Raw genomic sequence first — 23437 nt, forward strand, 5'->3', positions numbered from 1 at the left:
CTCTTGCCACTGGACTGTCCAGCAGGTGGTTCCTCTGATGGCCTCAATCCCTCCCTGCTCAGCGCCCTGCGATGAAGGCAATGTACTCCTGAAATCTGCGGCCTCTGGACCAGCAGCACTGGACACACTGCAAATTACGGTGCCCTTACCAGCCCTGACTCCCTTGAGTTTTCTCCACTATCTGCACTTCCTTTTAGAAATGGCACCACCAGAGTCCAAACACAACCAGGGTGAGGGGCAGGGAGAACAATCTGCCAGTTTTGTAAACATGGACTGTTAGAGCTCGTAGAATTTGCACAAGGGAAAAGCTAAGGCCTGCTCAGGATAGGTATAAAATGTCCTAGTGAAATGTCCCAATTTCTCTGTCTAAAAGGAAGTGAGACATTTGGAGCTAATAACAGGTACATTCCTGCTTCTGCAACTTCACCCCCCACCCACCTCCACTCTCCACAAATCAGAAGTTCAGAAACTAAGTTTCTGGTGCAGGAGTGGTTAACTTTGCTTCCTTTCAACAGATAGCAACTGCTCTCATGGCTTATAGAATAAAGTTCTTGGGTCTAAAGAATCCTTTACACGTTAGTTAGATGCTCTGCGTAGCCACGCAAACCAACAGGTACACTGGCCTGGCCCCGGACGTGGGCTCAGGCCACCCACCCAACCAGGTGGCAGTTCCTTCCTATGACAGAAGGCCTGCTAGCAGGCAACACAGACACATGTAAAAAAAAGGGTGACAAAAAGTTTCAGAAAAGCCCAAAAAATGACCAAAACTTTCCCATACAGAAAAAGTTCAACAGCTTGAATCCCACTAAAAAGAAAATTAGAATCACTGAGGAGCCACAATTTTTCAGGTTTTTGAGCTGCAGGTTTTAAATAAGTACTCTTCTATACATTTCCAGGTAGTTACTCATGATTAAAATTATTAATATATGCTACATTTTTAATGGCTTAAAAATGGAAGAGTGTTTCAAAATGTCTTCAATTAACCTGTGTATCTTACAATTAACTAAGTGCTAATTGGCAATAATTACTATTGTATTCATCCATCAATCATCAAATATTGATAATTTGGTACCACCCCAGGTATGTGCAAAATAAAAATGAATAAAAATCAGATCTAACAGTATTAAAACTACTTAACCTTTTAAACATATATTTGACAATAACCAATTGATGGAAAAGGGATTCTAGAATTTTAAGCCCTGCCACCCCTCCTTGGACTATCTCAAGTCAGAAGTCTGACATGGAACTCAACCGAAGGGGCCCGGGTGGCCGTGAGCACAATGACCAGCATGCTGTGTGTCCAAATCACTGGAAATCCTGTTTGGCGTTTCACTATAGAGCACAGGTGGCAAACACAAGGCCTGTGAGTTGAATCCAGCCCTCCACTTTGTTTGATCTGGCCAGGGACCTTGTTTCTACCCAGCTGCAGTGCCGAGCTCCTTGCCCCTACTTAAGCAGTAGTTACATTTATACTGTCCTAAAATTACTTTTGGCCCTTTGAAGGCAACCGTGAGGTTGACGTGGCCCCCAGTGAAAATGAGTTTGACATCCTTGCCATAGAGCTAATTCAGCCTATACTAATAAAAGCCCCTTCAAAGAATCATCATTTCAACTACCTAAATTCTGAAAATATACATTTCAATGATCATTTCATCCAACTTCTCTCTAAAAATCACTATAACACCCTGCTCAGCCCAAACTATTTTTCAGCTTTTTCCTGATATTTTCTGACCTAAAACAGTCTTGTCCCTTACAACTACAGGGACAAAACAGGTCTAAGGGGACTCATCAGCATTACCAACCAATCGTCACCTGAGCCTGACAGTCCACACTGCTGGGGGGGGGGGGGGGCCAGAAAGCTACAGCACAGTGAGTTCTCGGGTCCTCTGTGCCCACTGGCATCCAGTCCCCTTTTGCTTCACAGAACAAGCCTCTGTTGGGGACTAAAAGGATTCCTGAAAAATCAGAGCCAGCATCAGGGAATACCGTGGGCTCCTTGGCCCATCCGGGCCAGCTGCCTCAGACAGGGTGACGGACCCACAGTCCCATCCAGCCCAGGGCTGCCAGCAGGCCAGGCTCCTCATCCAGGCAGCAGAAGACCCACAGTGGTTCTGTGACTTTTCTAGGATGTTTTCTGGAACTAGTCTACACCAGACTCACTCCATTCTGACCTCTAATGGCTTAAATGATCTCTTCTACCACTTCTGGTATGGTAGACTCTTCCATAGGGATGAATTCCCTGAGAGGACTTAGATTCTCCAAGGTTTCTGTTTGTGTTTTGGCATGCAATGCGGGAACATATTTTCCGGAAGAGAAGGAACATTTTTAATAGAAGTGAAGTGATCAGAATATACCATTTGGGAGGCTCACATTGTTCTCTTCAGTGCGATAAACCATTAAAAGTGGATTAAAGCCTCCCAGAAATACAAGAATATTTTACTGCTACAGATAAAGGCACCCAGCATGTGCGTGCATGCACACACACATCCTGCATACGCTCACACACACCCCCACACACACTTTTTTCACACAGTCCAAAAAAGTTCTACACATAAAATGTTGGCTACTTCTCATTTCTTCAAATCTTTTTCCCAGCTGGGTTTAGAAGGCCTCATTTCATGGAAAAAATTCTGAAAGCTACTGAAATTTACCTTTAAGCGATATATAAGGCAGGACAAAAATGCCAAAGAAGCCAAGAAAGTTTTAAAACTTTAAAGAACGCCAAAGCCACTGTTAGCTGGATACTGGTCAAGTTACCTCGCAAACAGACGATGAAACTAACCTGGATTTATCACTGGGTTGCTTAACTTTAAGACTACCGTGTGTGCATGGTGTACTCATCATTACAAAGATGGGCTTACCAGAACACACACAGAAGCTCCCCGATTATCAAGTGACCTGACATGGTTTAACCTACAGATACATATAAACTTTCATGCACATTTTAGATGACATTAGCTACAACTGGGAAAAGAAAACCTATCGGTGTCACAATATACACTAACCCAAACAGTGCTAAACCAATTCATGATCCATAATCTAAGCAGCACGGCTAAAGCTCAAGACTTTCAAGATTTTCTGAGTGGCTGGAAATCTTCCAGATACAGAGAAATAACGGACCCAGGTTTGAATATTTCGATATAATATTGCCTAGTAACAGAGTCTGGTACAAAGTCAGTTCAAATCTTACTAAATCTCAGTCTGCTGGAGTCAAATTCCACACCATGCATGCAGCCTCTATCTGGAAACAGCACTGTGTGTCTTCCTGGTTCTGCTCCACACCTAAGCACCTGCTGAATGCACACTGTAACAAGTCAGGAAACAGCTTCCACGGATTTATCCCTTACTTTTCTTGGACATTTCATAGCTTCAGGTACCTTACTCCCAACAAACACTCCTATGAGCTGGGCAAAAGAAACACTGTCATCTTGGTCTCGACAGAAAGAGGTAGAGAAGTCAGGAAGTAGAGAAGACAAATTAGAACGCAGCTCAAGGTAATCAAAAAAGTCACTCGATTCCTCGGTGATGGTGGAGGTGGCAGTGACGTCCATGATAACGATAGTGATAATGATGTGCTAGAGAAATGGTGCTAGTCGGGAGCTTCAGGAGTCATGAGAGTTGGGGTCTGCATCCACCCCTGATTTCGCCTCCCTCCACAACCCTAGAAAAGTGACTGTCTACTGTTCCCATGTATAAAAGGGGAGTTACACCTACCTAGTTCCTGAATTTGTCTCATTTCCTCTACAGAATACTACCAGAGGCTCTGACACAGGAGAAAGCCCATGTCCTGCTCCAGAAAGGGTACCTGAGTCACTTCAGGGAGATGGCAAACTCCCTGTGATGTTTTGGAAAGAAAGGCATAATTTAGTGTCTGAAGGGATTTGTATATGATAGGGAAACTTCATAAGTTACATCAAAGTTAAAGGGACCCCTGACTTCTTGGATGTGCCTGATCTTTATTAGCAACTTAGTATTAACTAAAACAATGAATGTACTAGCACCCTCTCAGGAACGGGTGCCTGTCCTTGGGTGTTAAAGAGCCCAGTAAACCGAGAGGAGCCGCAGGGATGTGCTTCAAGAGGAATTTGAGGTCAGCCAGCAGCAGCTGCCAATTATTCATAAACAGACTGCTTTTGGAGCATTATTTCTTAGTCACATGAATAAATGTTTAGGTCTTTTCTTAAACTTGCCAAAGAAACAAGATGAGCAAAATGCAAAAGAATCTCAGGAACTATATAAATCTATATTTTTAAAAATCCAATCGTTTAAAAGCAAAAGAATTTCAAGACTTTTAACAGTTTGATAATTACTTGGGTGGTAAGGTAAACACAAAATACAATACACAGGTGATGGATTATAGAATTGTACACCTGAAACCTAGGTAATTTTATTAGCCAATGCCACCCCATTAGACAAAGAACATGTCTGAATGACCGAAGGACACGGACAACAGTGTGGGAACTGACTGTGGGAGCAGGGTTGGGATGGGAGGAGGAGGGCAAAGGGGGGAAAATTGGGACAAATGTAAGAGAATAACAGTAAAAAATGATTAAACAATTCAATAATTAATGATGTATAATTATGAAAATGTAGCTAATTTTATCATCAGCCAAGCTACCTCAACAAAGTACAGTTAATCAATCATACAAATTTTCTTGATGTGGATTTTATGCCACACGGGTGGGCTGCTATCTGCTGAGGTCACGACACTGGCATTGACACACTAACCCCCAACCCATCAGCCTGCACAGGGAAGGTCATTTCGGGGTGAGGGCAGTTGCAGCACGGGATTCTCCCGATAACTGTCTTCGTGAAAATATGTCCATCCTCCAACTGCGGCGGTGCCTTGCCACAGCATCACCAGACTCCAGAGCAGCCCATGCTTCCTCACGTGCCTTACAGGCACTCGGGCAGGGTACGGGCTCTGTCTTAAAGAACTCAGAGTCAAGTCATGTCAGGCACAGCATGGACACCGAAAGAGGAGGGCAACCTCACACCTCCGCCTTCCCCATTCACAATTCCTGCATGGATGTCCCACAACACCCCTCCAGGAAAACAGTCACCATGTGGGCTTGCAGGGCCCACAGCCTTAGCTCTTAAATGCTGATTACATCCCCCCGCGGAATCCTGCCACAATACCATGAGGGCCCAGGCCACGCAGGGAGCCTGCACAGCAGAGACCTGAGGGACTCAGGTGGTCACTCCAGCTGAGCTCGAGCCGTAGGCCAGCACACTCTAGCCCTGGGAGTGAGCCCCCAGAGAGGGCAGCCTGCTGAGCCTCCAGATGACCCCAGATGATCCCAGAGACACCACCTGGAGCAGAGCAATCACCTGCTGGGTCAAATAAACCTAAAGAGTTATGAAAAATAATAAATGGTCATCATCTTCAGCCCTCAGTTACACCAAGAGGTAACTGAAATGAGAATGACAATTAACTGGTTGTGTAGGGAAGTGTCCTTGTGCTTACAAGTTCTATGATAAAAGTTTTTAGCATCTGCAACTTATCAAATAATTTAAAATACAACAAATACACACGCATCCATACTTATACAATGTATACAAATGTATGGATTTCTGGTTGTTTGTACTTTTCTACAACTGAATCAGGACTTGTTCACGACTGGTTCTCATTCAGGCAGATTTAGAACTAGAACCCTCTGTACAGCAATGCCAATGTCAAATAATGTCTGAGATTTTTATGGACACAGTAACTTCCTATTCAACCACCACTCCCACTTACATGACAAAGTGGAGACATTACTCGGTTTCACTGGCAACTCAAATGCTCAAGGCAGTCGTCAGGAGCAGAGGCCACGAAGGCAGTACAGACGCTAAATGCGAAGCACCGTGTCCATGTTTAGCTGCACTCTCCCAGGGAATCTTGCCTGAAACATCCGAATTAACCCCAAAGAGAAGGATTCACATCCTTGTTCATGTGGCTGAAATGCTCATCTGGCAAAGAACTGGAAACCAGGCCCACATGCCGGTTCTCTCCTAAAGAATGTTCTTAATTTGAGGAGTATTACATGATGCTGTAATTAAAAGAACACATTTTCTACGCTTTATGCAATCGAAAACCCCAAGAAAACAATTATCTTTAGAGAAGTAAGAGGGGAAAAAATAAAGCATTTTCACTTCAGATCACTGAAATGAGTTACAGGAGATGTCTGGTTTTGATATGAAGTCATGTGGCTGGGAGCTTCATGTCACCAAGCGTGTGACCTCAGAGCACTCTTGCTTCCACTGTGGTGCTGAAGCCAGGCCCGAGTCCTATGTTGACTCCACAAAGCCCCCTGCAGAGCGTGGGGCAGGGCACGCCTCACAGTTTCAAAAACCGCCATCGCCCTCACCTGTCACACAGATGTACACTTTTAACACCTTATACTTTCATATTGTGATTTGTTTTGTGGAAGCCAGCTGGACACTGAGGACATTTTCAGAATAAACATCCTTTCTTTTTGGCCACGTTTTTCCTTCACTATTCAAATTTAATCTCTCTGCCCGATCTATTTCCATGTTTAATTCTATAATTGCAACGTAATCTCCTAAACTGAACCAAATTGTTTAGCTGTTTCTCCAAACGACTCGATACTTCTGGAAAATTATTTTGACTTGGCCAAGTGTTCGATCACAACACACTAATCAAAACCAAGGCATGTATGTATCTCTTGCTATCTAAAGTGAGTATCCAAATATTCCACATAAAAACCTGGGAATTTTCTACCCCAAATTCACCATTTAAATTGAAGTCAACTGTTTGAGTTGCATGTGATTTCTGAGAGGCTGGCGTGTGCTGTGATTAACTACATCTGAATCTGCCCCACTGTCTTTGCTCTCACAGTCTAGAAGTATTACCCATCAGTTTCCCCTCATCTTCCTATGGGTTAGCCCTCTGAGACCACAGTTTCCTTCTGCCAGCACCTGGGGATGCTGTTAAATGGGCTCAAATTTAGATATCTTAGAAATTATTTAATCACAGTACATAGTCCTAGCCATGTAAATAGAAGCATGTTCACACCCCGAGTTCTAGTGTATTACTGCAAAGTACACCAAACACACCAGCAATCAGTTCCTGAAGCACTACAAAATCAGGTCATTGGTGCTTTAAAGACTGAATTAAGCAGAAATCCTCTGTGGACACAATAGCTGTGAGTGTTTTAGTGCTATCAGGGAAGAGGTGGGGTGAGGGAGGGGCTGGAACGCACCACCACTGTTCCATTGAGAGCACCAAAGCAGAGAACTCCCACGTGCCAAAGGCTTCCTGTCCGGGGCTCAGGGAGAGCAGGGATCTGAAGAATGAGGGTGCCCGGCTCGGGCCAGGCCCTGACTCACATCCACGGTGCTCGCCTCTCCGCTCTCACAGAGGCTCACAAGACAGAGATGTGCACTACACTTTATTTCACCAGACCCCACAGTGTCCAGGCTTCGCTGTACAGAGGTGGCTTTACCTGTCCCACAGGGGAGGTGGGACAAGGACAGAGCATGACTGCGAGCCACCCCAGGCTCTGCACATCCTCCCCTCCCCTTCTCTGAGGGTAATTGTGCCTGTTTTCCCCTTCTCGCCCAAAAAAGCTCTTCTGGCAAAGCACAGGGTGTGAGAGCACCACCGGGCCAACCAAGCACCTTCCTGAACTCACCTAACGAGGGAAGGAGTGCCGGATGCCGGGTCTGGGTGCTGATCTGCTACACTCTGTGGGGGCTGTGTGGCAGGCCCCACTTTTGAGGCTCAAATCCAAATATTAATAGTTGAAAGGGGTTTCAGGGATCCTCTTTACTTTCCCAGGAAGGGCTCGACTTTGTAGCAACATTGTCTATGTCCACCGAGCGCCTCGGGCTCCTGCCCCCCACACTGTGGAGAGGACAGCACACACGACTACCCGCCCGTGCCGCAGGCCGCTGCTTCCCGAAACACCTACTCACAGGAAAGGCGCTCATTCCGGAAAGCGAACGTTCCCCTCCCCTCCCCTCAAGATGTGCATCTTCTTGCTCGAATCCTCACTTTCCCCTAAAGGAGAGCCCGTGTCCCAAGGAGCAGAACCATCAGGCCAACACCACATGGGAGGTAAGGAGACCCTGGATGGCGAAATGCAGACTGCTATGTGACACATGTCTAGATGTTTTGGACAATGACTGAAGAAGTTCCAGGTGAAGGACAGTAACACTGTGTTACACAGACACAGGTACAATTAATCAGAATTTAAGGGTCACTCCCGAAATATGTTTTTAACCTCACCATTTTTCATCAGTGCTCAAAACCGGGCCAGATCCTATTCATTTAAAAGTTTTTGTAAAATGTTTTGCCAAGGTTAAAATGTCCACATAATTTTACAAGGATTTTCAACGTACAAAGGAGCAAGGCTGAGAAAACACAATCACCAAAGTTAGGCTGAACTGAATTTCAGGCCTTGACCTTCCAAGTAACACAAATGCTTTGAAGACTGTTCTGTTTATGTCTGCTTAAACTTGACTTCCTGGTTCAGGAAAAGGAACAAGCCCACTGAGACACATGAAAAGGCTGCCTTGACCAAGATGTCCATTGTACCCAATGGAAGTTCGGTAAGAGACGTGACTGGCAGTTTTCCCCGAGGAATCAGAACAAGCATCCTCAGCCTTTTTCCGCCCCAGCATCCTGCACGGTCACACGCCAGTCAAGTCCAAACCTTGGCAGCACTGTGAGCCATAATCTGGGATTTTCAATAACACAAACATAATGCCTCCTGCCATCCAAGATTCCATTTGCTAACCATTCCCTAAGATTACTAAAACATGTTTATATTATGTTTGGCATTTCTTTAACAAATAATTTTAATTCATTTAAAAAAGTTAAGTTCTAATCCAAATTGCTTCACAGTAATGAGGTTCAGATGATCTGCCTTCTTTGAAAGGTTCATTCATGGCCATAATTTTAAGAAGAATTGGAGTATTTCCCATTCATGCTTTAAGTATATAGTTTTCTAAATAATGTCTCTAAACACACACACAAACACACACACACATATACTGTAAAGGGATGTTCTCTGCCAGAATCTACACCTAGAATTTCTAAGGATCACAGTCCAGTGACATCACTCAAGAACAGAACAGATCTTACTTTTCTAAGTGTGTAGCATAAAAAGCATCTTTCTTCAGAACCTATTCACAACTCCCACACCCTGCCTGCACAGTCAGTTTCTGAGGGTTTGGACAAATGCACCCACTCTCCCAGGGAGATGCCTGGGTGCACAGTGAGCATCCGTCCGGTGCCAACCAGATGCCAGGCTGAGACTAGTCAGCCTTCCGCCCTTGGTTAAGGCACATCTTCCTGAAGCAGGTCCCATTTCAGAGTCGAGGACACCCAAGCAGAGAAAGGACACAGAAATCGAGTGGTGGCACTGCGGCAAGACTTGGACCCCAGTTATAACTCTCCCACCCACTTGGCTCTCTTTCAAACAATATCCCATCCCAAAATGGGCCTCCTCTGCAGCCAAAACAAGGGTGTCTGGCGACAGCACCATGGGAATGCACAGACATGGCCAGCAGGGCAAGAGCCCTGAAAGGGTGCTTCACCTCTCACCCCTTCCCCTAGTTTGAGTGCCTAGCATCACAGAGCCTCCCGGGGGTAGGAAGCCCTGCAACCCTGCCTTCCTCTGACAGAGAGTAAGTGGGAGATTCAGGTGCACTAGGTCTAACGTGGCTTCAGGGCCCCATGGAGAAAGGCCTCTCTTTCTGGCAGAAGGTGGGTCGGTGTCCAGGGCTGTTCCCAGCAGGACCTCCCAGCACAAAGCAACTGCAACTGACCCTCCAGGACAGGGCTCCTTCTCTTCCTGACCTTCTTGGCAGGATGTCATGGAGACACATAGTAAGTGACTAATTTAAAAATACTCACTGAGTAAGAAAGGAGACAGTAGCATGTAGTGGTATAAAAAGTCACCTATACTCCAATAGTTCCTATGGTCAGAATGGGGACAAGAGAAATCAGAACAATTTTATCTTGTTTAATAATGTGACTTTTAACAATAAGAATTACCAGGAACAAAGCCACAAATGCACGTGAATATCTGAAGGACAAACCACAGGCCCATGTGTCTTTCTCCAAGGAGGTGTCCTGGTCCAGAACCCAAGACCAGAATTAGTGACAGCATCTTAATTTCAACCATAACAAATCTGGCCATCTGGCCAGAAACGGCAGATTAGATGAAGGACAAGGAATGATCACTACGAAGAGTGTGCCGGCCAAAGATGGAGGGAAGAGAACAGGAAACACCTAAACACACCGCAAGGCCCAGTACTGCCTCGAACCTGCTGTGGCCACTGCCATCCCTTAAAATGTGGCTTTCCACCTCTGGTTCTCTGAGGGGTCTGCAAGGTGGTCATCTTTCCAGACCCTTCCTTCCAGGACTGGGAAGCACTGGACACAGCTGCCCTAAGCCCCCATGTCTGTAAAGTACCAGGTGCTCATATGCCCTTATCGGACCCACAGTGGACCTGTCGGGTGCCACACCCTAACATGGAATGGGACTAGGATCTCTTGATATTTAATTTGAAGAAAATATATGACTCAAAAAGGATGGTCCAGTGCCAGAAGCACATTACAAGGTTATGTAAATGTAGTGTAATAAACTCAATGCAACGTAAAGGCATCAGATTTCTCTCCTGGAAATAAAGTTCGCTGAGGGCTTGACCTTATGAATCCTGGCAGCAGCAGCAGCAGCAGCGATCGGCACAGCACACTTCTTTCCCAAGGAACCGGGTAAAAGTGCTTTCACAGGCGCTTTGCACTGACTTAGGAAACACTCAGCCAACACAAGCAAGACAAGTGATACACATCTTAGTAGAAATGAGAACACCCATGACCTTATCACAGGAACAGAACCGAGAAGGGGCTCGACAGCCCCCAGCATCAGGAAGTAAGTATCCTTACCCTAGGAATCCTGAATCACCAATTCAAAAGAACCTATGCACCCCTATGTTCATAGTAGGGCTATTTACAATAGCCAAGTGCTAGAAACAGCCTAAGTGCCCACCAGTAGGCGACTGAATAAAAAAAAACTGTGGTGCATTTACACAATAGAATGCTATGCAGCAGAAAAAAAGAAGGAACTCCTATCTTTTGCGACAGCATGGATGAAACTGGAGAATAGTATGCTAAGTGAAATACGCCAGTAAGTAAAAGGCAAATACCACATGATCTCACTTATAAGAGGAATCTCATAAATAAAATAAACTGACAAGCAAAATAAAACCAGAGACATGGAAACGTGGAACAGACTGACAGTGGCCAGAGGGGAGTGGGGAAAGGGATAATGGTAGAAACAAGGGGAAGGGACTAGTCAAAGAATACATATGAATGACCCAAGGACATGGACATGGACACGGACAATGGTGTGGGGGGGACTGTGAGAGTGGGGGAGTAGGCTGGGCGGAGGAGGTCAAAGGGGGAAAAACTGGGACAACTGTAATAGAATAACAATAAAAGAAAAGAAAGTGATCAGTGCAGTGGTTCTGTTTATTTTGTAGAGAGGTTACTAAGAGAAACAGTTAGTGGGAACTTGGAGGAAGATGTGCCTGAACAGACATAAATCAGCAGTAAATCACCACTGCTCATGTGAACAGGCCAATGAGGCATGAACATGAACTTAGGTGAAGCAGCAGCACTTGGTGAGTGTGCAGAGTGAGAGAGCACTCTTGTTTGGGGAAGTTTCAGAAGCTGCCTCTTTGGATGTAAACTCTAGGAGTCCTTCCTGAGCTGACAACTGTGGACAGAGCTCCTTTGCCTGCTATACCTGTCCACAAAAGCTGGGTTGTCCGCGTTCGAGACTTACTTGGAATGGTGTTGCCTGATAAACACAGTGACACGATAGTAATATAATATGAAAACCTGATTATATTTCAAAATCCCTAGTGCAATTTTACTCAGAAATAGAGACAGAAACAATGGGAAAGTCAAAGGCAAGAGACTTATTTTTCTCATCAGTTAAAGTTTAACATTTAATTAGAATCAAATTTCACTCCCAGTATGAATACAAACCACTAAAATTGTCAAAAACAAAGAGATAAACTACTGATAGTGACCTGTCCTCTCCTGCCCCAGGCTGGACATCTCTTGCCTGACCTAGAGAAACATCAAATTAAAACTGCTGAGAGCCGACTTCTCTTGGGCCTGGCAAACAACTTTATCACCAAGACAGCACAGAGAAACAACTGCGGGGGGCGGGGCGGGGGGGGGGGTTAATTTTGCATTTTTTTGGCTTTTTGGCTCTTTTCCACAGCAGCTATATTTATATACCAGTACTGCTTCAGGACACTGATTAAAACCTCATGTGTATGCTCAAGAAGAAATTTTAAAACTAAGAAACTCCAGTTTAAACAAATGCTTTAATGTCTGCTGCAAGTCTCCCAAGGGACTCTGAGGGTTCCACAGAAAACCCAAGGGGCAGAACTATCCTTTCACTCACTAGTCCAGGGATACATGCTCCACGACCCGTTCACAGCAGACAGCAGGCCCTTGCCAACGACAATGGAATACAGGTGTTCCAAAGGGGAGTGTGCACTTGGTTTTGAGAATAACCAGTATTATTATCTTGACAATAAATAAGCTCTGTGTCTAGGGTTCATACGTTTTACAAAAAAGGAGTATCATTCAGACACATTTTGACAACTGTTCAGAGGTTACAATCATCACTCTAATAGAACTCTTCAAAAGGACATGAAAATTTTAATCCTCGAATTCACCAGCAATTTTACTAGATCTTTAGGAAGCAAATCACTCCTCACTTTGTAAAGACAACTCACATTAAGTATGTTCAATGACTGCCTCAGGTACTTTTTGTCTGAGATTAGAAAAAAGATAGTAGTTGGAGTGTGACAGCAATATCCATGAACAAAACCTCCCTTGTTCTAATATATAGCTACCGTAGAAACACTGTCATAAACAATATTCGTGTCAATTTATAGAAAGCAGTGATGAACAGATAAGGGAGATTTCATCCGTAAGACAAAGAGCTGCTGAAACCCCACAAAGAAGCAGATGGAGCCCAGAGCCCTGCAATCCACACATCCACAACCTTCAGGACCTCCTTAGCCACCAGGAATAGAGCCATTATTTCCCTGGGACTAATGCAGCACAGAACCACGCTCTGGCTCCCTGCTCCCCACCCCCTCCCCAGGCAATGCAATGTCTGGTGATCCACCATGGCAAGCCAGCATGAAGTAAAGGCAGGTGAGCACTTACCTGCCCATCCTGTCCCACGTGGTGTATCTGTAGATTGCCCTGCAAAATAAATGGAAAAAAAAAAGAGAGATAAAGGACAAAAATGACGCCAAGATGCAGTCAATGGCAGGAATTTCCTCATGCTATTAGTGAATAATCTGCAAAACCATTGACACAAATTCTACAAAACTCAACCCTTGCAGCAATAAATACCCGAAACAAAATATTTAAGCTGAGTTTACAGGTTACTGTTTTTTCTTGCAAAATCAAACTCAAAAAAGAAAAAAGAAAAAACATCATACCCCTGGCCACAAAAGCAAATGTAATTTTTTTCTAATTTTCCAAGACAATTTTAGACTCACAAGAATCCAGAGTGGCACAGAGAGGTCTGTACGCCCACGAGGACACCTTGTACAGTTACAGAGCATTAGCACGTGCAGGGTGACTGGCGGGACACAGTGCCGTCAACCAGACCGGGGACACAGTGCCATCAGCCAGACCGAGGGCCTGCTCGGATCTCACTGATTAGAAGGTCATTTTCACTTGTTTAAAAAATAATAACAATTGCCTTAAGCTTGGTAGGTTCTGCTAAATGTCTCTACAGACATCCTCATTTTGACAAAATAATTATTTAATTTTTACATAAGTAAGGTAAGACTATTGTAATAAGATAATTACATATTATAACTTATTACAAAGTAATCATTAATACTATCAGCAATTTCTTCTCATTGCATTTAATTCCTAATGGAAACAAAAAATATGGGATTATTTAGACAAGAGGGATTCAGTTACAAAAACTGGAAAAAGGGGCAAAACTTATTTTAAAAACTGAAATTCAAGAAATATTCTAATGATTTTTTTCTCACAAAAACAATATAGAAACAAACATATGTTGGTTATTTCCTGTTACTATTATAACCAGTTTCCTTCTTTTCAAATGGCTACAGCAAATTAAGCATTCTGATTGAGGGTCTATGCCTTCTAGAGTGACACCTCTGAACAGTGTGGCCCCCGCCTGTCTGTGCCTTTAAAAATGAAGCCTCCCTGGTTTTCAATGGGACACCCAATTTAGTCTGCGGGTTTCCTGCACCACTCTGCACATTTCCCATACGACCCACTTCAGGCTGAGCTGAAAGATTCCTCTCCCATCACCTCCAGCTCCTTAACCTTGACATTCAGGTCTTCCAGGACCACCTCCAAGTTCAATCACTGCCTGCTGCTCACCTTCCCTTGCCTGATGCTTTGGCCACACTAGCATGCTCCCTCCATTCACTCATTTGGCCACGTGCCGATTAGTGAAATAATTATTCATATAAATGAATCAATCCCCTCCTCTGACCAGGTATTTACTGTTCCTCTCATAGGAATCCCCTCAGCCAGGTTCCCCATTCTCCCCGCAGGACCTCTGCTCATCTCTTCCCCTTTGCATGCTGTGCCCACTGACAGACCTTCAGGGTCCAAATGAAAAAACCTCCCTTATAAAACATCCCAGAGCCCCTCTCCCAAGAGCCCCCTGTTCTCTGGACGGGCTCCCCCAGCACAATCATCTCCATACAGTGCTGGGAACCCCCAATTCGCACTTCACACGGAAGCCATAGCCAGCGCAGCAACCCGCACAGAACGGGAGCTCGGCAAGCGCCCCGTCCACGCGTTAGTAAGCAAAAACCTCCACCCCCACCTCAGCCCCTAGGTTCTGGGAACTGGAAAGCCAAAAGGGAGCTAATGTCATATCTGCTTAAGAAAAGCAGCCTAGGTGACTGCTAGAATACAGAGAAATGTCCACAAAGCAGCTCTGAAACTAGTCCAACGCTTTTTTCAAGAGCTTCTCCTGAAAGGCTCTTTGACAAGCCAGGACTTTCCACAGTTGCGGCTGGTCCTGCACCTGCTTTTGCAGTTGGTATGTGAGGAAACCTGACACCTTGTAGCGACACACCACAGTGCAGGTCAGGTTCACAGCTGATACTATTTTCAGGGCCTAGAAACAACTATGTTCTTCAGCTCCTGGCCCATATGCGAAGGGCATGCCGTTCCACACCACACTCAGTCAGCACAGAGCATGAGCACCACTCAGCAGCCATGGGACAAAGTCACAAGAAGGCAAGTGTGCTGAGTCAGCTGACACTGTCCAGTGCTGTAGGAAACAGCCAACAGTGTCCCCACAACAGACAGCTACCAACCACCCATGCCCTGTAAAAGGCAGCTAGAAAGACAAGATTCCCCCGAGGAGCTCTGAGAATATCAGCACCAGGACTGGCTGGCCTCACCTTCCAAAAACCCAGATGGTCAACCAGACCTTCATGTACCAACCCCCTACAGCGGCTGATACACACATATAACAGCACTGTGCAGCTGGAAAAGACTCCCTGAATTCTGTCCTTACCATGAATTAGAATTAATGAAAAGTGGAACACCAAAGCACAGACACAAGTGATAAGAAGCCTGGGTCTCATGAACTTAAGGCAACTGAGGCAATCTCAGAAGTGGGAGGGGTGGGGAGACTACAAAAAGATGCACTGAAAGCTCATAGGACATACATGTGCTGTCTTAAGAAATTCCCAACCAGCCCTGGCTGGTGTAGCTCAGTGGATTGAGTGCTGGCCTGTGAATCAAAGGGTTGCCAGTTTGAATCCCAGTCTAGGGCACGTGCCTGGGTTGCGAGCCAGGTCCCCAGTAGGAAATGCGCAAGAGGCAACTACACACTGATATTTCTCTCCCTCTCTTATCTCCCCCTTCCATCTCCCTTCCATCTCTAAAAATATTAAGGGCAGGGGGGAGAAAAACCCAGAAATTCCCAACCAACCCACAATATGGGCATTTGTCCTACAGAGACTGAGCCTAGGCCTGTGGAACTGAGGAGAACCTGTGAGGTCACAATCACAGGACGGGGCCCCACCTCCTCTTCCCATTCCGGCATACTGGGGAGCTCTCCAGGCAGGAGAGCAGGGTCAGAGCCGTGCTGAAAGCTAGGTCTGCATCTCAGCTGGGAAGACAGAGAGGGTGGGCAGAGAGAAGAGGGGTCTTCAGAGGGTAGCTCCAGCTGGGAGCAAAACCATAGCGAGTGTTTACAAAGAAAACCAGATGGGGATGCATAAGGGAACTAGAGTCAGGTGGTCAACGCTGGGCTCCATGTTGCTGCCTGGGAACCCCCAATCGTCCACCTCATTTAACGAAGATCAGACAGCAGAAAGCCCACAGGCACGGAGTGGGCACTGGGCAGTGCTGGGGGCCACAACTCACCTCACTGTCCTGCGTGATCTGCACCTGCTCCCCTTGAGGCACCTGGGTGATGTGGAGGTGACCCTGTGGGATCCACAGCGAGAGAAGACAACAAGAAGCATCAGAAGAAAATCAAAACTAGAGGAAACAAGAAATGCTTTCCGAAAGTTTTGTTCTTGATCATCTGCTCACAATTCAAAAAAAGACTAAAATCTTCAATAGTGCAATACAATATGTGCATAGTATTAGCTACTAAATAGCCTCTTGAAATTAAACTTTTAGTATATAACGCATGCAGAACGTTTTGTAGTAATTCTTAAAGGAGCAATGGGGCCTAAGAAAATTCTGTTAAGTCTTTAAATTTGCTTGAACAAGCAAATTTCAGAATGTGAAGGACAAACAGAAGAGAAGGGGAACAGAATTTACCAGAGAATTAGAATAACTTTAAAAAAATCACACTATTAACTCAGAGGGACCAGAAGCCTCATGGAACTAGCCAGCAGGGTCTCCCAGCAGTCTGGGAGTTCTGGAGGGCCACCCAGCGGTGTGGGTGTGCAGGGAGGGGAGCTGTACACGTGCACCCACACTAAAAACAGGTCAGGCAGTATTTTTTAAATCATGGAAACACATGACCATTTAAACAGCTGGAATAAACACTAGTAAATGTGGTTCCAAAAAAATCAAAGCATCCAACTATACAATGCATTTATGTTTGTAGATACAGGCAGATAAATAATTCCTATAAATCTTAACTTTGCTCAGTGCTATGAATACCCATGATCTTACTTAAAATTCTCTCTTGATGGAAATGGATCTTACAGTAAACTACTATAGAAATTTCTATTGATTTCATTTTACTAGGTCTATGTGTACCCTGTATCCAAGTTATCTATTCTGTAATAGAATAGATAACTTTCACAAAACTTTCTTACTAAGATTAACTGTTTTTGTGACTATCAATTAAACAAAGGATTCACTAACTATAACTACTTCATCTCCTCTGGAAAAAGAAAAAGCCCAATTAAAAGTCCTCCTCAGCACGTTCTCGAAGCCCATCCTTTTCAGGCAGTGTGCTGAATGCAGCGTCAAACTGAGGCCACCCTGAGATGGGACCGTGCATTCCAAGAGAAAGCCCAGTAATGCAGGCATACGACAGAGAGGCTGGTGTGACTCCAACTTCACTGGAAACATCCCGTTCCCTAGCAAAGTTCCTGCCCCCAACACCTCAGCCACAGGGCCCATGAAGGGTCTGGAGAAATTTCCGCCTGGGCTGGCACAGCCAGAGACAGGGCAACGAGGCCAGGTGGGCTCACCGCCGAGCTAACTGCCCACACAAGCTCAGTGCGCACCCCACAACCCAAAGGAAGTACTACACAATAACTAAGACCACCAGCTTTGTCAACTGACCCCAAAAGGAAATTACTTTTTCTCTCCCCACTTAAAGGGTGCCCTGTTTCTGAAATGAAAAAAATATCTGATACATCTCTGATACCTCCCAGGAGGACAGGCAGCAGCACAGACCCTTAGAGCTGCCAGTGACCAGTGGGTGCAGCAAAGCAGGAGGGCCACGAAGGGGCCACGGCAATGACGTGGTCAGCCAGTAATCACCCTCATTACGAAATGCTAAGGGCTTGTACCCCAACTACTTCTACTTTAACATGGCACTTCCCGGGGATAGCCCAAGCTATCCATGTGACCCAGAGGCACAGGGAGGACTGGTCTTGTCCTCCCTGATCCCCTTCCTGATCCCCGCACACCCTCCCCTCAACCCACTCGCTGACACAGACTAATAGAGGGATACATACTACTTGGACCTGCCCGTCCTCTCCAATCTGGTGGATCTGGACCTGCTGGGCGTTGGCCAGGGCGTAGTGCAGGGCCTGCGGCTGGGGCTGCGGTATCTCTGTGGCGGGCGGTGGCGTGCTCATCATGGTTTCTGCGGAGAAACAGATGGCTCAGCAACAGCTCGGCAGACGAGCCACACACGCACATGCCTAGGCTGCCTTCTCCTCCCTGATGCCCAACCCCAGACTCCCAGAGAAGAGGAAAGGAAGCTCTTCATTCTGAAACCCAGTCAGCATGTCCCAACGGAGTTCACTAGTAATTAGCGTTAGGTAACAGATATCCGACCTGCACATGGAAGGAAACTAAAGAACTGACTATTCACCAACATAGACTGTTCTCATCTACTTACTTAAATGAAGTTCCTCAGGATGTATTGACGAAATGAAAAAATATAAAAAAGTGGATATTAAACTCTGTTTTAAACCAGCAATAAGTAATATTTGTCCTTGGTTAATTAAAGTAACTACAGAAAAAAGCTCCACTCCCTTATGAGATGATTGTACTGATGATGTGTATTAATTTTAACTGTAATATCTCAATCAGAGAAATTTTCTCAAGCACTTAGAACATTAAGGGCTCAGAAATCATTTTTAATTTTTACACATTTTGTTGCAGAAAATTATGATGGATCAATAAAAACTTTTAAACATAAATACATTACATTAGGAGGAAATTCTGTGAGAGAACTAATATGAATAAAAGAAAAATAGAAATGTCTGATTACTGAAGAAAACCTTTCATGTATTTTTTTCTAGTGATTTAATGGTGGGCATCAAATTGAGATGGTATATAGATCCCACTGCAAATATTTCTTTAAAAGTGATATAGCAACATGCCAGAAATTAAATCTTTTAAAATTATTTCAAAACATAATTAAAAATTTTAGATATCAGTATTATAAAATGTCAACTTAAAAATACCCAAGGAAAAACACTTTTTCAAACTTCTTTAAGAGGGCAGTGACCAAAACATGTAAAATGCCCTCTGCTAGTTAATAAGAACTATATAACTATGTAGATTCCCAAATAATTCCTGCTCCAACATTAATAAAAATCAAGTGATTTTGCTGGTTTTCAAAAATGTAACAAAAAGAATGATAGTCTCCAGGGTTCTAAAACACCGCAGAAGATAAGATTTGTGTATGGTGTTTCCCAAACCTAAGATTCAAATTATTGAATTCACCATTTAATCAATAGCTCCCTTTAATTATACAACATGAAGACCAGCTGGAATTCATGTTTTGTAACTCATACTGATAACAAAATCCATTGCAAAAACTCTCACTGGTGACTTGTTTTTGATCAAGAACAGACCAAGACCCGTGGGAAGTGACAAGAGACAAGCGTGCTCACGCTGACACGAGGCCCCGGGGTGGTGCTGAGGCAGCCCTGGGCCACGCCACCCACCGGAAGAGACAGAAACAGAAAGGACAGGCCATCCAACGGGCCTCCTGCCCTGCCCAGCCTGGCCCTTCTCTGCACCTAGAGAAAACCAGCTGCCCACACAGATATGCAGTCTGAGGATTGTTAAGAGCTAGTCTTTGAAACTCTAAAATAGTGGGCACTACATAGACGCCCACCTAAGGTCTTCAACTTGCCAGTGAGACTGTGGGAAAAAACCAGCTGAATGTATTTCAGGCAATAAAATGTAGCCATCTTAAACTCAAGTACACATATAAATTCATAGTGTTGTTAGATAAAATACAAATGTTTTAATAAATTGATTTTTTTTAATTCCTTGAAAATAGTGATTTTATCGTTTATGTTCAAACTGGCAGCACTAACCTTGGCTCAGAATATGATTTATAAGCATTTATTTGGAAGTTCTTTCTATGTCAGCTGATAATTCCAAAGTAAGCAAGACACCCCAGCTGGAATACTACCAATAATAAAATCCTGATTTAATTACACATTACCGAACTATTTCTGTCACCAGAGTAGCCTGAAAGACCAGATTTGCGTTGTTGGGCTCACAGTGTGCGGAAGGAACAGTGACAGAAACCCCAGAAGGCCCTTTAACGAGCCACCTATTTTGCTTTACCTAATTTTAGCCAAGTATGCAGTATATTAAAATAGAGAACTACATCAACAGAACATACAAAGCAATGTACTCTTTTTTAAAAGTTTGATTAAAAAAGAAGTATGTTCTGAGTTTCTCTCAGAACTCATTTGATCCCAGCACTCATGAGGAGGCAGCCTTCAGACCAGGATGCCTCTGGCCTCTCGCAAACTGAGCAGAAAGGAGGCACCTACAAGGGTTTATTAGTGGGGGCGTGAGACTAAATGCAACAGCTCGGAAACTCATTCTTCATCCTTTCCAGCCACATAAATAGCTAAAGGCCAAGGGAATATAATTATGCTCATCTCCCTCGTGTGGTTTTTTTAAAAGCTGCACCTTGAATGCTACCCTTACCCAACTGTGGCTGTGCTTGCTCCTACTCCAAACACCTGGCACAGAGCAACATGGTAAATGACTAGGCAGAGAGAGGAAGTAAAGGAACTGCTCAGTACAGCACCCAATGTGGTCCTCACTGAGCCCATGCTTCTGCCTCCCCACTAGGCGACATCGGTGTGTGGTGGCCCTGGTCTACATGCCCTCTTCTAGTGCCTCCGGGAGGGAACCCTAACCTGTCACATAAGCAGCATTCGCTAAGTAACTTACACTGCACATGTGTGCCCAGAGTTAAGGCTCAAGTCACTGGGTTCCAAGTAGCAGCTGTAGGTTTTGCAGGCGAGTAGCCTCATTCAGGACTCTCCCCCGAGTCCCGCAGCGCGAACTGCTCCGCGCTGCCCCCGCAGCGTACCTGATGTGCTGTAGGAAGATGAGGACGGCGTTCTCCGGGAGAAGCTCTTGACGGCCAGGCTCTGGCCTCGCTGTTTCCGCCGCCAGGCTGTCCGGCATTTAGAGTCAATACTCTGTTTGATTCGGTACCAGTCAGATTCCGTGATTCCGAATTTATAGAAGAGGTGACCTGGAAGAATACATCCCAAATAAAACACCACAAGATGAAGGCCTCCCTTTGGCTGTTTGGGAACAACTTGAACACAAAAATGTGATTGGGGCTGAGACCCTCCCCCTCAGGCATGCCAGTTATGTTAACTTTTAAATAACTCTGGCACCACCCACACCAAAGGGAAATAAGGCAACAAAGGAGGTGCTGAGGGCTTACACGAACTTCCCAGATGCTCTACAGTCAAACGCTTCTCTCTATTCTAACTCCCTGGATGTTGAACATGAAAATCAAGGTGCCCAACAATTTTATCAAAACTGCTTCTCCAGACTCCAGCTCAAAACTCCTTCTGCTCATTCCTGTCTTCCCGGTTGTCTCCCTCCCTTCTTTCAAGTCTTGGCTCAAATAGGACCTCCACAATCCCACCCTTGACCAGTCCATTTGACCCTAAGGTCCCTCTCACCTCCACCCCTGTCCTGGGTCTCTAACATTTTAAAGAATTTGTATATTTATTGTGTTTACTCTGTTTCCCTCACAGACACAGGGATCTTTATTTTGTTCACCCATGTATGCCAAGAACCCAGAATATCCAGGCCCAGAGTAGATGCTTCAACGTTTGTCGATTAACTGGAAACTGTAAGACATTCTCCCATTGCTACTTGAGTCTGAGCCTGACTTATGTAACTCTCCAGGTGTCTCCCTGATCAGGGTAGACACTCTCTAAGGGTAGAGGTGACTTTTTACTCCCCAGATACATAGGCAGTACCTCCACTGAACTGCTGGCCACAGAGGGTACACAAAGTCTTGCAGTCCTCTAGTAGCTTGCCCTGCACTCAAGAGCATGTTCCTGGTACCCACATTTGCTAACATCTTACGTTACAAACAGCCCTCAAGATGTGACTGAATGGCATCCAGAGACCCCATATCAAGAACAAGGGACCCAGTGATATGGGAGGCCACTGAAGAATAAATGACAAATGGAGACACTCATTGCCAGCGCTGCCCAACTCACACTAGTCACTTCACATCTTCTTTATGCTGAATCAACAGAAAGTAATGGTCATGAACGTGGGAACCACAAGAAATGCTTCAGCAGGGTGACCTCCTCTCTAGCTGGCCCGTGAAACTTCACTGATTAATGGAAAAACAAATGGATAAAATTCAAAAACTGAATAATAAAAAGATTAAGCTGAAAAACGTCCTGTTTTGACTACTAAGAGCTTTAAGTTTGGACCATCTACTGAGAATTAACTTGATGCCCAACTCCTAAAACCAGTTTCTATGAACACCAAAATACTACAATTAATCAAAACAAAGGCACTGTTTGTTCTCCCCAGTACTATATTAAGTATCAAAAGTTCCTTTGTCTTGGAAAGACATTTCTTGCTTATGCTTAAGACATCTTTGACTCCATATACAATAAAAACCAAAACCAAAATTTCTGTAATCTAAATAAAATAAAAAAGAAATTGGGTTAAGGAGGGGATTTATAGGATCAGAAAGAACAAAAACCTAAGATAGTTTTTGCAGCACTTCATAATCCTGGTGCATAAAAGGAAATATATAAATGAAGTGGCAACTCCTTGCTTTCTGATTTTCAGGTCATCTCTAAAATAATCACAGAATCATTAATCAATACCCACTAAGTGATTGCTACATGCTGGGTATGGCTCTAGGTGCAGGGGGTGACCACTCAAAGTTCTGGGCTAGCGACGAACTTTAACGACAAGAAAACTCAACTACTTGCTATCATTGCAGAAGAACCTGAGTGTGAAATGCAGTTGTGTAGCTGCAGGAGAACTCAATTCCTGGCTGTAATTACAGAGGGTGCAACTGTCAGAACTGCAGCTATATGATCACAGCAGAACCCAACTACTGCCTGTAGCTGCAGAGGAGCCCAACTACAACTGTGGTCTCCAACTCAAGAAAAGAAACAGCAATCACAGTATCAAAATATCCTATTAAGTGCATGCTTCGGTAAAGAGAAACATTCTACAAACCATTTTCATTCTCCTCATACCTTCACACTCAAGGAAAAAACCTTCTGAATGACTCAGGGAATTAATTAATTATACCCAATTTTAAAAATGTGTTAGTAACAGAAAAGAATATATGGGTATATACAACGTTAACATGTAAATTCAACTTTGTAAAAACCAATTTGTGGCAAACAAAAGACATCCGGCCAAGATGGAGGCGTAGGTAGACACACTCTGCCTCCTCACACAACCAAG

The 23437-nt window shown here is 44.6% G+C and overlaps 1 protein-coding gene across 8 annotated transcripts in view; it reads right to left on the minus strand.

The window, feature by feature from the left end:
• Window positions 1–23437, minus strand: part of LOC123806078 (BTG3 associated nuclear protein) — a 139753-nt gene that overhangs the window by 34528 nt on the left and 81788 nt on the right. For 6 of the 8 annotated variants that reach the window (XM_045819085.1, XM_045819086.1, XM_045819079.1 and 3 more), the window contains 4 exons: window positions 21057–21224; window positions 18214–18344; window positions 16430–16501; window positions 13211–13249 (listed from right to left, as the gene is read on the minus strand). In XM_045819085.1, coding sequence (XP_045675041.1) covers window positions 13211–13249; window positions 16430–16501; window positions 18214–18344; window positions 21057–21224 — 410 coding nt within the window. The remainder of the gene's footprint in view (window positions 1–13210; window positions 13250–16429; window positions 16502–18213; window positions 18345–21056; window positions 21225–23437) is intronic. The other 2 variants (XM_045819087.1, XM_045819084.1) reach the window with 1 other exon arrangement.

The sequence above is a fragment of the Phyllostomus hastatus genome, unplaced genomic scaffold (assembly GCF_019186645.2).
Source record: "Phyllostomus hastatus isolate PE091 unplaced genomic scaffold, TTU_PhHast_1.1 phas_scaffold_345, whole genome shotgun sequence".
NCBI classification, from domain to species: Eukaryota; Metazoa; Chordata; class Mammalia; order Chiroptera; family Phyllostomidae; genus Phyllostomus; species Phyllostomus hastatus.